The following is a 17,081-nucleotide window of genomic DNA, read 5'->3' as shown; positions in this document are numbered from 1 at the left end:
AAGAAAAAGGGTTTTTTTTGTTTGGATGGGGGGTTGACTTGGTCAAACCCTAGTTTGGAAGCAACCTTGAAATTTAATTAAAATTGAAATGAGTATAATCAAAGTAAATGGAACTATTCACCTTTCTTATATTGAAATCCTTGTGGAGGATTTGAAACCTTGAATACACAAGTACATATGCTCCAAATGAATGTAGAAATGTATGTAGGATGTATCAAATAAATGGCATTTTCAACACTAATCTTGAATGGATCTTTGCATAGAAATAGGCTTGGATGAATATGGATGGATAAATCTTCAACAAGAGGGCTCCATGGAGATTGAATCCTGTAATGGCTAACAATGGACCTCCTTGATGAATTGGATCTTGAATGTTTGAATGTTTGAATGTTGCTATGTTCTGGGCTCTCATAATGAGTGGATGTCAGAATGAGGGAAGAAGGCTTCCTTATATAAAGATCTAGGGGACAAACTTCTAGAGAAGGCTGATGTGGGAGCATTAAATCTCAACTAACCTTAACCACTAGAAATGGACCTACATTAAATGTAATTTAAGAGTCTACCATTCTGAAACCCAAAATAATCAACCCAGAAGCAAGAAAATGAAACTTTTTAAAGCCCAATATCCCAAAACCTCTAGAAATTGAAAATTGGACCTGAGGTCAGGGACAAGGTTGACCCTACCCTAGGTTAGGGTCGAGGTCATCCTTGACCTAGAAAGTCAAAGTCATCAGTTTCATAGAGAAAATTATCAAAAATAGGCTAGAAATAGAGAGAGAAAGAAGTAGAACAAGGGGAAAACAACTAGATCCATGCAAAGACCTATTCAAAGTACTTGACATGACCCCAAACTACTTACTTAGAGGGCTAAACACTCTTAAGATGGAATTTCTTCCATTTTAAGATGATACATTAAGCCCCCACTTTAGTAGGAGTATGGACTCAATGCAAACTCTTGGTAAAGTAGATCATAATAAAAAGATAATCTTATTAAAATCAAAGGGACAAAGAGATCCTTAAGCCCCCAGAGACTCAAGTCTTCATTGACTCCAATATTACAATAAGAGACACATCTCTAGAAAAAGAGAAAGAAAGATAGAGTGTGATTATCTTGCCCAATGAAAACTTATGTCTCATTGTGAACCACAAAAAAAATTGCGCAATTGGAAAGATGGGATTGAACGAACTAGTGATTGTGGCTACTCACTAGTCAACCCATCAAGGATTCACTCTTAAGAATACTTTATTCTATAAGAGTCAAACCAAAAGTCAAAAGAGATCCATTCTTAAGGACACCTTCAACCTTAAGGGATCAATTTGTTTTTGAAATTGGAGGCATCAAGAGATCCCAAAATATAAATCCATGCTTTAAGGATTAGTCACTAATCCAAAAAGGGAGAAAAAGGTATCTTGAAAAATAATATATGTACATTGCAGAGTTTGTGCATGCAATAGGTGAGCAAAGTATATGCCCCTACATTAAAGTAATTGCTAACACTTTAATAGGAGTAATGGCTTTGACGAAAACATAAAAAACTCCACTAATTACATTTCCACTACGAGATGCCCCCAAACGAAGACAAATCAAGGGAAATACCACCTAAACATATAGAGAACACAGAAGGGATCTAACTGCTATGGTAAGATAACTTATATATGATATTATTCCAAATGAATTGACATCATTCCCCAAAGAAAGTAGAACTACAATAAAAAAGGAGGAAAGATCACATAAGAGATATGAGAATAATATTTTTGGACCATGACCTAGAGACCAAAAAGAATTAGTGCTACCAAGTCACAGATCCAAGAAGATTACACAAGGAAACATGTACAAACAATAAAACAAGTACAACATAACATGAAACAACATATGAAAGAATAGAAATACATATAGAGGAAAAAAAGAAAAGGTTCAATTATTTTATCACCTTGCACCAACAAAGCAAGGAAGATCATAAAAAAGAATCTAACAACATGTGGCAAACACATCACATGAGAAGCATAGTACAAAAACAAACACACAAAAGGCTACCCTGAAGGACTAGGAAATCAAGTGCGCCACCTACTCTCCCTATATCATTCTATATCATTTAGGGAAGGTGGGTAACTCACAAGAGGGACTATATCCAACATAGTAGGAGTGATAGCCAGTTCCAAACAAGGATCCTCTTGAGAATCACAATGTTCAATACTAGGTGTAAGTGTTAATTGTGATGAAAGCATATTAGGTAAATCAATGTCAATGTCAATAGTTTCATATTCATCATTAACATCATCAATATCATTAAAAGGATCTTCTTTATCTAGATGAATCAAAATAGGATCCAAGATATGAATGGAATCATCATAACCATGCATCTTAACATCATTATTAGTAAAAAATTCTTCTAACACATCATGCATAGTTGTATCCAAAGAAGGTAAAGATTTTTGAGCTTTAGCTTGAGCATGATGCTTCTTATGACGTTCATTAGAATATTGATTACATTTTTTCTTGTTTGAAATTTGTTGAGAACTAGGAGGAACAATTACTGGATCCTTCACAGGTTCTATAGGAGGATTAATAGGATTATCAATAGAATGACAAGCCATAGGAGGAGCTTGGTTAATAGACGTCGAAGCTATAGATAAAGCAGTTATGGAAGGTGTAGGAAAAAGACCATGATTAAGATCCATAGGAGGAAAAATAAATTTGATAGTCTTATGATGCTTATAAGCTTGATATGAGAAGAAAAGATGATCAGGTCAAGAAGGACATGAATTAGGTAATGAAGTCCAAAAGAAGTCAAGTGTAGCATAATCCTTGGGCCTAGAAGTATGATATAAACTATGATTAACCATCTTCACTTCTTCATCATAAAAAATTTTAAGACATTTATGAATAGGTGAAGCAACAAAATGCATGTCATTTAACCATGGAAAACCAAGTTTAACTTGAAAATGATCAAAAGTAGGAAAAACAACAAAGGTAGTGTTCACAATTTTTCCACAAAGTTCAACCAGTAAATCAATAGAACCAAATGATGGATAAAGAAAACCATTACAAGTTTGAATCCACACATCCAATGTATTATAAAAATCACATTGTAATATTTTCATAAAAATATTTTCTTCGGTAGTAACATTGACTAAGGATGTAGTATCAACAAGACAACCACGAGTAGGTATCTAAGAAATCCTAGCATAAATATAAAGGGGACTGTTGGGAGCTTTAATAGTCTCAGAATCATCAAAGGTAATCAAAATTTTCCAAGGTCTTTTATTCTTAGGTTGTTGTCAAGGTTTAGGTTGAGGCTTCAATTTAGGCTTAGGTTTCAGTTGAGGTTGAGCTGAAACTTGAGGTGGAGATACAAAATGAACAACATGCTCCACTTGATTAACAACATGATTAAGATCATCTGTCTTTGAATCATACACAATATCCATAGAAGATGGCTGAGCAATAATATTAGTATCATGTGTAGGTAAAGGATTCATATAGATTTGCATATTTTGACTAGGACAAGAAACAAACTGATTCTCACTACCATCAAAATTATCAACAAATAAAGCATTAGAATCAATTAAATCTTGAACCTTATGGTTTAAAGAATAACATTTCTCAGTATCATGATGACCATTTTGACGATGATATTGGAAAAAATATTTAGAATCAAAAGATTTAGACACCATTGTAGTAGGTATAAGAGGTTGAATAGGAGGTAAAGTAATCATATTAGCAGTTAACAACCTATTCGTAATAGAATGTAAAGATTTAGAAAGAGAAGTGAAGGTACAATTTAATCAAAACGAAGTGGATGCAGAAGTGGCATTGTGAGATGCAACAACTTGATTAGCAACTACATTTGCTTGTTTTTATATCTTGACATAGTTGTTAAATTTTTGAACTTTATTTGGATTAGGATCAACATCACTTTTATCAATAGGAACATGAGCCATTGGAGTAGTGCTCTCAAATTGGCTTACTTGTAATTGATAATGATGAAGCATTGCACAAAGCTATTGAAAAGAGGTAAATTCAATAAGCAGAATCTTATCTCTAATATCCTTTTGCAAATTTGAAATAAACATATGTTGAATATCAATATCAAGAACAAGATGGGAAATCTGAGCATATAAATTCTTAAATCTACCAATAAATTCAGTCAAATTTTCTTAGAATTTTGTTTACAATGCATCAAATCAGTCAAAGACACTTGCGGGTCAATGTTGTTTTGAAATTTTTGAATAAAAGCATTAGTAAGTTGTGGAAATGAATTAATAGAATAAGGAGTAACTGAACAAAACCATTGTAAAGCCTTGTCACAAAAAGTTCAAGAAAACAACTTGGCTAAAATCCTATGATCATGAGCATAATCACTACAAAGGATTTGAAATGTTTTAACATGATGAACATGGTCTCCCTTACCATTGTAATTATCAAGACAAGGTATATCATCTTTCTAAGGAACAAGAGTACAAATGATATCTTGAGACAAAGCACTTCCCATGTCACAAGTAGGAATACTAAACTTGTTTTGAGTCAAGGATGCAAGTTGTTGTAGTAAAGATGACACAGTGTGAGCCAAACTGATAAGTGTTCAATCATTAGAGGAAATAGGAGAACTAGGAACATTAGAAACACTAGGTAAAGTGTATGAAGCTATAGGAATGGAAGAAACAAATGGAGGAACACTAGAAACTACAATTGGTAGAGGACTGGAATAATTAGTAAAAGTAACATTATGATAAGAATGTTGTGATATAGGAAGGAACACTGGAGGAAAACTCATAGAGGGAACCCTCATAGTCAACAAACAAGGAGTATAGGTAGAAACACTAGGTAAAGAAATAGAAGAAGGTTCTACAATAGTGACAGGAGGAAACAACCCTAAATCTTGAGCTTCTTGAGCTAAAGTTTTAACATTAGAATGCATAAGGTAAGTAATACTACACAAGAGATTAACATCTTTATTACTATCACTAAGAACTTTCTTAAGAGCCTTTATAGCTTGAATATAATCTTGATTATGGGTTTCTTGAGTAAGCCAATTACCCATTTTATCAAGTTTAGTTGAATTTTTTTGGACTTGTTTAGGAGGAACTCTTAAAGCATCATCCTCATCATGAGATGTGTGAGATTTTTTCTCCATAATAGGATTAGAATAAAAAAGAATCAAAATTCTCATTTGGGATCCTAAGGAAAGGAGAAGAAGACTTAGACTCAAAGATACCCATAATTCTACGAATTTTTCTAACCAGAAGATTAGAAGTAGGACTAGAAGTAATAAAGCTCATAAACCAAAACAATGCAGATGAACTAAATTAAGAAAACATAAAGCATGAATATTTTTGTATTTTGAAAGAGATTTTGCAATTTTTTTCATATTTTTGAATTTTAAAATGTAAGAGCATAAACTAAATCAAATCTTGATTTAAGAAAAGACCTAACAAATATGAAATGAAATTTAATACTGCAAAATACAATAGGGCATCTAATTCCACAAAAGAAAAGATGGTAAGAGTGTCAGGTTCACCAAAATGAATAAGGTGAAGAAGTGTATATGTGTTCACCTTATTGAATAGAGGAAAATATAGAAAAATTGAAAGAAATGTGTGTAAAGGGGGAATATAGGATCTATCCTTAACCCAAATTTCCAAAAGGAATGATCCAAATTGATCAATCACAAAGAAGTGATCAATGCACAAATGAATCAAATGATGGAGAATATGAAGAAAGGAGAAAATCCCATAATCTAGTATAGAAAGTAAGTACTTGAAACATTGAATGAATAAAATAAAAATGCTAACCTCAATGTAGGATGAATCGAGAGAGAGAGAGAGAGAGAGAGAGAGAGAGAGAGAGAGAGAGAGAGAGAGAGAGAGAGAGAGAGAGAGAGAGAGAGAGAGAGAGAGAGAGAGAGAAGCAAAATAGGGGGAAAATAGCCAAATCCATGAAAAGACCTATTTAAGGCACTTGACATGTTCTTGTACCACTTACTCGAAGGGCTAAACACTCTTAACATGGAAGGTCTTCCATCTTAAGACGATACAGATTCCAACATTCCTATCCAATATATTAGATCATATTCCTATCCTCATAGTTTATACTAGTGATAACTATATGATCTTATGATGTACCTAATAAGGCTCGATGATATAAACTAGGACCTACTTATATAACCATTGTAATTGCACCTTCACATGCCAGTTTGCAAATTAGGTTTCATTTTAGCTTAGTTTTCATTTGAGTGTCAAGATAATCTTCTTCAACTTTTAGGGGTGTCTTGGTCAAGTGCTTTCATATTCTTGATTCTTCTCGATCATGTCTTCATCTTCATTTTTAATCTTTTCATCTCATCTTTATTCTTCTTTTCCTATCACCACAAGGGGTTAATCCTATCATCATATATAATTTGTCAAATTGCTAAATTCTCAAATCATCAGTTCATATCATAACATAGAGCTACATATACATGAGAGCTATCAATACATATAAGAGCATATAACATATCAACATGAGCATCTAAAATAATGAGAATGAACATGAGCACATCATATCAAGATCACATGAGTACATAAACACAAGTACTAAAAAAAGAAAGATACATCTATCCATCACATGAGCATGAAAAGAGACAAGTACACAACAATTCCAAAACTCAAATCATTATCTCATATAAATGGTCTAGAATATCAAGTGTCAATACAAAATGACTACAAAATTTAGATCAATGTCTCAAATGATACATCAGTATATCAAAACTATAGAGTCATAGCTACACACCATATTTGGATTTCTACCTTTTGTGTGGGTGGTGGAGGTGGAGGAGGTTGGGTCTTATTTGATGGTTGTGTTGCTCCCTCTGATCGCCCTTCTCTCTAAAAGTAGAAAGACAACTACTTCTCTAAAGGTACTATTGCTATATATGCACCAAAATAGTAGGTTTTTCTAGCCTTATGCCTCTCTACATCCTATTGTTCCCTAGCTAGATCTTCATGTAGCACTCTCTCCCTCACCTAAGTTGACTCTCATGTTTACTAACTACTAATCTCTCATAGATATGATGGTCCTCGCCTATTGGAGATTTGCCTCCAGTGCTTTGATCCTTTGGTATCCTTCATCCTCTCCTCTTGCTGGAACATGTTTTTCCTATCTATGGACCCTGTCCCTCTCCCTATCCACTTGAGACTTGCTAATAAATCTCTTATCCTCATTTACCCTTACCCTACTCCAAGATTGAGTGGTAGCTTGCATGCTAGATGGAGCCTCTCTCCTGGATCCACTAGGCCTATCTCATCTTTGAACTCCTCTCCCTTGATCTCCACCATCTCCTTTCTCCCCTCCATCATCTCCACCATATACCTCACCCCCACTACATGTGGGGCAATGGACCTCAAAAAGGGACATCTCCTCATCTCTCTCATATCATCAATTGAGGCCCCTACATCTGTCACCCTCATTAGTAGATCCTGGACCATTGGTTGTAACTCTCATGTCTCCTAAAAGCATGTTGCATAGCTCAACATTGAAAACCACCCCTGATCTTGCTCATCTCTATACATGGCATATGTAGTCATCTCAGTAGACATTTGTTGCCTCCTAGCAAACTATCACCATACTCTGCTAATAATGAGTCTCTCAGCCACTCCTAGGTGTCTCCCTAGAAAAGGCCTATTGTAAAACATATAGGTCACCTCATCTCTATCCTCTACCCAATCCTCACAATTAACATAGGGCTTCCACTCAAAATATTCTAATCCATCCAATAGTCTCCTATAATATGAAGTATATACACTATGGGGATATGATATGAACCCTAAATACCTATATAAAGGGTCTCTCCCTTTCTCTCGACTGCACCCTAGATTGCACCACATTGATGTAATTTTTAGGCCCACACCTATGCTTATATGACATCAAAATCTCAACTCTTTGCCTTCTTGTAGACAATATTGTGTAACTCATGATACATGTCTATCAAGAGCGAGGGTCCCCAAACCATCCATTGTGGCCTGCCAATCAAGCTCATAACCAATCTCCCCCATCCACATGGGAATCCTCTCTATCTCCTATCAGTAATCAATCCCTATCCTATCAAAGAGCACATGATACATGCTACCACATGCTAATCCTTGTAGTACTCTATCATCTTCTCCCATCTAATGTATCTATCCAATATAGTAACATCTAAGAGAAGTGCCTATAATACACTCTACCATCCTCCAAAGACTAATTAAAGTATACGTGGAACATAAAATTTTCCCATCGGAGTTGATATCAACAAATCTAAGTACAATTGAAAACTAAAAATTGATTAGTGATAGTCATTGGCTCTCCAAAACATAGAATCCAAAGGATCATGTACACATCCTCGAGCATAATGGTATCCTTTCCCATTGGTAGATATAAGGTATTATGTTCATTGTGCCGTTGCTTAGCTAAGGCTATCAAGAGGCCATGGTTGCCGGCAACTAAAGTAACTTGCCAAAGCCCATTTCTCTTTGTATAACCCTCTATGCAAGTTCTAATAAAGGAATAAGTCATAACCCTACCACCTCATGTGCCCAAATGGATAGGTTTGGAAATGTCTCTTGAATCAAAAAAACACACAAACATATTAGTACCTATTAGATGAGAATCATAGTAAAACTAAGGATATCTCTACTTAGCTACAAGAGAAATCAATTAAGTCATGATGATGTGAAATGATGAAAATTCTAAGTGCACTTCATTATTGTTTGAACAAGTATCATATGATACTTTCTTCTATATTGATATGATGCTTGGTGATGATACAATACTTCATCCAAGCTCATATGATAAATGTGTATACCTGATACAATACTCTATATCACTATTGGAAAATACTCTAAAAAATCAAAATTATCGTACGATACTTATACATAATAGTGATATGATACTTTACTAGTATCGTATGACATTTTGACAAAAACTACCTAGAACTGCAAAAACATGAAAAAATATTCAAAATGACTAAAATATGAAGCTCAAATGTTAGTTACTTATTAAGGTAGCATATTGCTGAGGTCGGTTGTGTTGTCAGCTCAGCTCAAATTAGTGCTTCTCAAATGGAAACCTTATTTCTACCATGGTTCACTCTCTTTATGCTCTAAAATCTAAGATAACAAATAAGAACAGTGATTTTAAAATGACCCATTGGGCCCCTTATATACCCTTTTGACCTATTCTTGACCTAAGTTTTGACCTCCTCAAATTTCCACAAAAATAGAACCCTTACCTAATTTCAACATCCTTGATCCATTTCAAGATCAAAATCAAAATTTTGATTCATCTTGATGGTCAAAATCATGATTTCAAATCCTACTTTCTTATGTGCAATTGACTAACTTTTTGAGGCTTAATCTTCAAATATTTCAAAATGCATTCATCTATCCTCCATTTCTTCATAATTTATACTCTCTTCACCTCTTTTCTCATTCATTCATCTCATTTTATTTTTATTACCATTTTGACCTAACATTTGTGCTTTATCTTTCTAGTCAACCTTAATAAAAACTAGCGCATATCTTTACTGCTTGGTGGTCAACCTTTGGTCTTAATCTTGTATCTGTCATCTTGGAATTTATCTTATCTTGATTCGATCAAATATATCTTATTTCTTCATCTCCTCTACTTCATTTTGATTTCTATCTTGAGGGGGTAGGAATACTCTAAATGATTAGTCTAATCTATCTTCTTTGGACATGTTAATACTCATCTCGGGTTTTGATTTATCTTAACTTGATCTATCTATTTTCTTTTGGCTACTTTCCTTGTACATATTAGTTCTCATCTTGGGTATTGATATTGTCTTATCTATCTCCCCTAATTATCAATCACACAACTTATCAATTGTGCATTCAGGATCATCTATCTCTCTATGCTTTGTTTTTCAAAGTCAGATCTCTCTATCACCTGTTACCTTGACATATTCATTCTTTCACATAATGTTTTCCTAGATCAATCACACCTTAGTCAAAGAGCGACAAAGATAATCACCAAAAAATGGTCCTCTTGACTATGATCCCCTTTTCTACATTTTTTTCATAATTTATCTATCACTTACCTTTGATCAAATCATCACTTTATTATTTATTCAATTATAACCTATAGTTTGACCACCTTATCATAAGTCTTTTATTTAATTGAAAGAACTATTGGAAACTACAATTGGAATAATTTTTATTTTCTCATTGATGACAAACCTATTGATGAGATAGTTTTCTATCTAATCTAAGTGTCATATCTATTTGAAGGATGAAGGGTATTTGGGAAGTTAGTCATAACAAAATTATCTAGAGGAAAGGTTGAGTTATGAAGAGGAAACTATAAATGGACACTTGATTAGTTGGACTTTAATGAGATAAAGTGATTTTTTAAATCATGTTGAAAGTAGAGAAGATAGTAATGTTAAAGGCTTGAAGATGTGATAAAAAAATAGATCAAATGCATAGGCATGACCAAGAATCAAAAGCAACAGATTAATAAACTCAAAGTATATGCTGAGCGATGCTTGTGTCGATTGAGTGCCAAAAAAAGTCACGCAAAAATAGTTTTGACCAAGCATCAATATCAAACGAGTGATAGTTTATGTATCGAGGAAGAAATTTAATAGAAACCAAATAACCTAGTGATGACTGAGTGTGAGAACATAGTGTTGGTCGAGGAATAATATTTTAACAATTTATGTGAAATCAAACTTCCAACCAACTAAGTTGATTTCTTGGGATATGGAAAGCATGTTTAAGATACGGATTGATGAGTTGGATCATTTAATGCTAGAAGATGATTAGCTAAATGACCTAAGGTATGGATTCCAAGAGAAGTTTCTAGAAAAGAAGAGGATAAACAGGATGATGATCAGGATGATGATCAGATTCATTGTATATGGTGGATATAATCATAAACCCTAAGATCTACAATGATTTTTAAGCAGTAAAAGATCAAAATTACCTATTTTAGGAGGTACAAGGGAAAATTTTCAAGAGAGTTCCATAGTGTTGTTAAAAGTTGGAGCAGTTGCTGATGTTATTGACTAGCGACTTCGAGCAAAAGGCTGAGAAGAGTTGAGAAGAGAAGGAGAGTGATTTCTTGAAGGGTTGCTAAGTGAATCTGAAATTGAGATAAAAATGGAGGCCAGAAAGTGAATCAACTTATGAGCCAAATTGAGATCTATATAGGCAAAGTAAGTTGTACTTCATAAATCAAAACCTACTATTACTTTCTAATCATTATAAATACTATTTGAAATCCTTTAATGAAGGTTGACCTAATAGTCATATGCAAATCCTTTACCAGGGTGACATTCTAATGTAATGTTCTAAAGTCCTCTAACAAGACCACTCCTAACATGGTGATCACATACTTTAACAAGATCACATTTAATAGTGTGTTTTGTAACCTTTAATAGGATTGGCTCCTAACAGAGCTCACTTTAGAAAAGTGAAATATTGGTGACATGTTATTGGTGATTTTTTCCCAAATTAGGTTTCCACGTTAAATCATAGTGTCAAACTTGTGTCGATGTTATTTATGGTGATTTACTAATTAATATTTATATTGTGCAAGTCTATTATATTTAGGACAGTGGAAAACTAGTTGATGTTACTAAAAGTTGATTATAGAGACCGAGTTATTGAGTGATAAGCTCTGAAGTCGTTTAAGTAATTGTTTGTTCAATTAATACATTTGGACCTTGGATAAATGATTCATCCTCCCTCTTGGTTATTCTAAATATTCTAACAAGAACTTGTCCCATTTTAATTAAATAAATCTCCCAAAGTCCCTTTATTCCTAAGTGTGCACATAGAAAGGCAATTTCATATTTTAAAAATAAAAGAAAAGACATTTTTATATACACACAAGGGGAACGCATTTCTAAGTGAGAGAAATATTTTATTTCAAAATAACTTTAATTCTCTGGCACACATCTTCTATCTCTTAAAAATTACCATTGGTCTTGCTTAGACAAGATTCTTGTGCACATGGATCAACTAAGACTCATTCTCCACCCTTGATTTTGCCTCTTAGTCTCTACCATCCATTTCTCTTTAAAAGTAGTCTCTCTCCTTACTCTTGCATCTCTTACACTCTCACACTAATATTATGCTACAGGTTTTTCTTAGAAATTTGGAGTACTTGAAGCATTTGGAGCATTCTACTTGCATTAGGTCATTCTTGCATTTTTATCTTTGTATCCATTTCACTTGCATCATTGCATACTTTCTAGCTCAGATTTTCTTTATGCACTAGCTTAACTCACAATTTAACTAGGAGGATCTATAATCCTATCATTTTTGTTAGCTTGATTTTTCATTTGCACATCTTGGCTTATATCTTGCATTTTTATTTCATTCTCTTGATTCTTGGATATTGGCATTCTTGCCTTTACTCTTTGAATCTTTCATTTTATGGTGCACATTGCAAGAGTTGCTTAAACTAGGTTCATTTGAGAGCCATAATCTCATAGCTTTTGCATGTCATAGATAGGAAGCTATATGCCACCTCCTATGATGTTCTTCATCATGGGTATTATCAAGTATAATGGTCTATAGAAGTCTCCACTTTTTATGCATACAATTTATTATAAAACATGTCTTACTTCATCTTTAATATTAAATCTTTAAATATTATTATTTTTCACACTAAAACTAGAATCACAATTAATTATTGGCTAGACAAATGGCTTACATATACATTTCATATCTAGGAAGGGTCATTTTGAATTTATATTAAAAATCCATATAAGTTTTGCATAAAAGTAACTAAGATTATAAAGGATCCCTTGGCTTGATCATGTGCAAGTGGGCCGATTTGAAAATTAAGTTTGAATAAAAAATTGAAGTTTGTATATTAATTTTTTTTATTCATTTAAAAAAATTATCTTTTATTGGTAATTGAGATAGTATTTGAAATCTCAAACTTGTGGCCATTACATGATGAATTACATGAGAGAAGACCTCTTATGCAATATTATAACTACATGATTTAAAAATTGTTTGAATGGGATGTATTTTACAAACTAATTTGCATAGTTATTAATAATTTATATTCTAAATTATGTCTATTAAAAATAAAATTTATACTTCTTTTTTCTTCATGCTATGTGAAAATCTTCTATTTCACTGCACTCTTGAGTGTATCCTCCCTCAATTTTTTGTCACTCTTCAATGATTGGTGGATTCCTAAAGAAGAAGCCACCAATCACTAAAAATGATTCACAAAGAAATAACCCCAAAAACCCCATGGCAAAAAAGTTTCTCAAAAAATGAGTGGAAATTAGTGCAAGACAAATGCACCAAAAAGAAGTCACACATGACAGGTAAAGAAAGTGGTAAAAGGTATGCCTCGACCACTAGTAAAAACTCAATTATGATAAGTACAACAGGTAGGGTTTCAAAATTTGATGCAAGAAAAAAAAATCAATTCCCATGTTCAAGTTGCTAATTCTATCTACGAAAACACTCCCACAAATGATTCAATATCGATAAAAAAAGAAATAAAGAATAAAAGATAGAGTTTCACATACACAAAAACAAACCCTTACTAGACACTCCAAATAATTCAGATAAGAGCTCTTATTAGAAAAGAGTTTCATTCAACAAAAAAGAGGAAATAATAGAGGTAGATACTCTTTCATTGTAGAAACAAGAAGCACCTACAAGAAAAGTATAAGAAATAAACATACATAAGTGTTGTGATGTGGAGCCTAATCAAATTCAGAGGTTTATTCAGTGATGTTCCCCCCAGATTATTTCTACAGGGGTTTGGGGGCAGTGCCCCGAAGATGGGGTCTTATGGAGTCCCAGGGTAGTGCCCCAAGTGTGCTCCCTATCATAGTACAAGGTGGAGTCAAGGGGAAACACCCCCAAGAGGGTTTTCAGGGGTAGGGACCCTGAAGCCAAAAATGACTCTACTATTGTAAAAGGCGTTGGCTAATATTTTTGTATTGGACAACTTATTCTAGCCCTAATTTTGTAAGTGACAAAAGCATGTATAAAATGGCTTAAGGTTAGGGATTTTATAATGCATGCTGATATTGTAGCTTCTTGTGGCAATATTGAGCTGTAAGGGATTGTAGATTGTAATCAATAGATAATAATAATATTGGACTTGTCATTGGTAGATGTAGCCTAGGGATTGGGTGAATAATGTTAAATCTTTGTGTCTTGTGTTCTTTTCTATACAATTTATTATTTTATGATATTGTTTATATTTGCATGTAATTGTTAATTTTGTCCGTGATTAATCCTAACAATAAGAATGTTGGTTCCATTCTAAACATCTAGGTTTGTTCACCTTATGGTGAAACCTCTAATTTCCATGACAAAAAAAGTTGATTGGTCACATGAGGCATTCGGAGACCAGGTATGACTATTCTTACAAGAAAATATCATATATGTGCATTGTAAGAATATAATGTTTAGGAATACTTTTTTATCCGGACTAACATGATTCTTTGAGGGTTATTGAAAAAATTTGTTAAAATAGAAATCAAAACTTAATAAAAAAGATATAGATGTTGAATTAGAACCAACTTGGGTGGAAATAAATATTTTTGTGGTAAATTATTACATAGTGAGATAATTAAATCAATTGGAAATATGATGGGGGAATTATTAGAGATCAAAATAAGTTTTAGACTTAATGAACTCAAATTTTAATTAACTTAAGAGAAAACACACAAGAAATCATTCCACTCAAAATTATCACAAATAGTTCTTATACAACCTAACTCCTACAACTTTTAAAGGATTTATCCATAGTATAGATTTATATGATCAATACTATAGGAATAATTTTGAGGATGTTTCATATAAAATTTCTCTTCAAACATCAAATGTAAAAATAAAATTCCCAAGGGAAGCAAGGAGCACCAACATAGATGAAAATAACATGAAAAAGGAAGGAAGAGCAGTGGAAGTAAATACTGGATATAATAAAAATGAGAATATTACCATATTAGATAACAACAATGTATAGCCAATCTAGAAGAAGGTGAAATTATACAAATAAAGCATATTTAGGACTCTAGAGGAAAGGATATCATATTGAGATAAATTTTTGTAAATCCTAATGATCAAGACAAAAATGAACATATGTTTCAATATAGAAGCATAAACCTCCCAAAGATCACTATGTAAAAACAATAGATCTTAGTAAATTTAACAAGGACAAATAAAAGAAAGAAGCAGGTTTTCCAGTAGATACAACACACTAGAAAGGGATTAATAAACTATATGATGAAATTATAGACAAGCTAGCTAGTGAGATGGCACATGATTAATAACTTAAGGAGAAAAAATGGAAGAAGAGTACACTCAAAATGACTCTCAACCTTCTAATGACATTACAAATAAGGTTCAATAAGTATTTATAGTAATAGTCAAAAGAAACATGAATGTGTTAAGCAACATGGTGAATTAAATCAACAATGTGCATAATAAATTATGTGAATAACTACAACAATTGCACAAAGAAAATAATACAAATAGAACAATAATAGAGCTAAAGAAAAGGATAGGAAAGGAGCATCAACATAATATTATAAATATACCAACATAAATAGAATCCTTATATAAAAAAACGTGTGATCTTATAATCCAAATAAAGGAAAAATATTTGAAGATTATGGAGAGTCCATTTAAAATCAAATGAAAAATAATAGAAAAGATGAAGATTGTGTTGGGACTCAAAATTGCAACATTGATATTGAAAACCATTTTGAAAACTTTGCTAAAAATGCCCCTATAATTATTTTTTTGTGCCTATGTGTTCGGTTGCCATTTTGCGTCATAGTATATGCTTCAAGAGCTTATTGCCTTTAATTTAGTATATCCATCCACTCAGGGCATTAGTTTGCATTTTTGCCTCAAATGTAGAACAAAATGAACATGCCTACTTTGCATAAGTATATCTCAGACCCTATTGAGTTTCATGACTTATCTCTTTGGAGATGTGTACATTTGTTATAAAATATCCTACATTTCAAATTTCAAGTCTCCATGATTAGTTTTGATGTAGTTTTCAATTCCTTAAAGTCTGGTGTTTCATGTTGGTTTGTTGTTTGCACTATGTCACAAATATGAATACCCCACTTTGAAGGTTAATATCTTGTACCCAGTTGAGTCTATTAATGAAATTACTTCAATAGTGTGTTTTAGACATTAGAGAAAATCTTGGTATCCATTTTGAGCCCCTCATGAGTCCATTTAATAGGTTTCCTATGGCCATTTAAAATAAATTTTATTTTGATATAGTGTTGACATATTTTGCAGAATTTTAAACACCCTCTTCATAAATTTTTACCTCACAAATTATTGACCTGCAACTAAAACCAATGATACTCCATGATTTTCTACTATTTTATCTACCATGTGTTCGACTTATAGCCCCTTAGCTCTCCATTTGATAACCTTTTGAAGCTCATACATTATGCATTTTTTTAAAGATTTCGAGAACCAATATTTTTAAATGTGCAGAAATGGCTAAATGGGAAACTTTGAAAGTGAATAAATTCTCCCCCCAATATCCAAATAAATATCCATTTGTTGCTTTGGATTCTCCATGGGAACAACTATCACCATGTAGAGCATTAACTTCTGAGAATGTAGTTTGGTCACTTTTTGAAGTCATTTCCAGAGGCTACTTATCTATTTTCAACATTATAAAAGTATTGTTCAAGGGATTTATCCCTCATTCATCAAGCTGAGTGTTTTATTAGTGTTTATATGTTCAAGTGAAAACATACCAAATTTCAAATCTTAAGGGCTTTTGACAATGAAGATATCTGCACAGGGAGCCCAATTGACTTGGTGGGATATGTAAAGAAATTTTGACCAACCAAAACCTACCACTTGGCAGATGGCTAGAGGTGACTTAGCATGATGTGGACCAATCCCAATGTGCCACATGGTGCTAAATAATGATTACATGGAACACCATGTGCTCATTCTCGAGTGGAGAAGTTGCACAGGTGGAGAAGTGGAGATGAAAGTTAATCTTGTGATCTCCACAGTTTGCACACAGTTAGTTGCACAGGTAGAGAAGTGGAGATGACAGTTAATCTAGTGAT

General features: G+C 33.1%; 1 protein-coding gene across 1 annotated transcript in view; it reads right to left on the bottom strand.

Annotated features, from left to right (window-relative positions):
• Positions 1-6,222: 6,222 nt before the first annotated feature.
• LOC149552882 (mRNA capping enzyme family protein) overlaps positions 6,223-17,081 on the bottom strand; it is a 256,559-nt gene continuing 245,700 nt past the window's right edge. Inside the window, exon 14 of the mRNA XM_089788424.1 lies at positions 6,223-6,359. Within this exon, the coding sequence (XP_089644550.1) occupies positions 6,306-6,359 (54 nt within the window). The 3' untranslated portion in view covers positions 6,223-6,305. The remainder of the gene's footprint in view (positions 6,360-17,081) is intronic.

The sequence above is a fragment of the Cupressus sempervirens genome, chromosome 6 (assembly GCF_028749045.1).
Source record: "Cupressus sempervirens isolate cs-2001-9-10 chromosome 6, ASM2874904v1, whole genome shotgun sequence".
Classification (NCBI taxonomy): Eukaryota; Viridiplantae; Streptophyta; class Pinopsida; order Cupressales; family Cupressaceae; genus Cupressus; species Cupressus sempervirens.
Note: the sequence above shows the minus strand (reverse complement) of the source record. Positions and strands in the feature narration are given on the sequence as shown.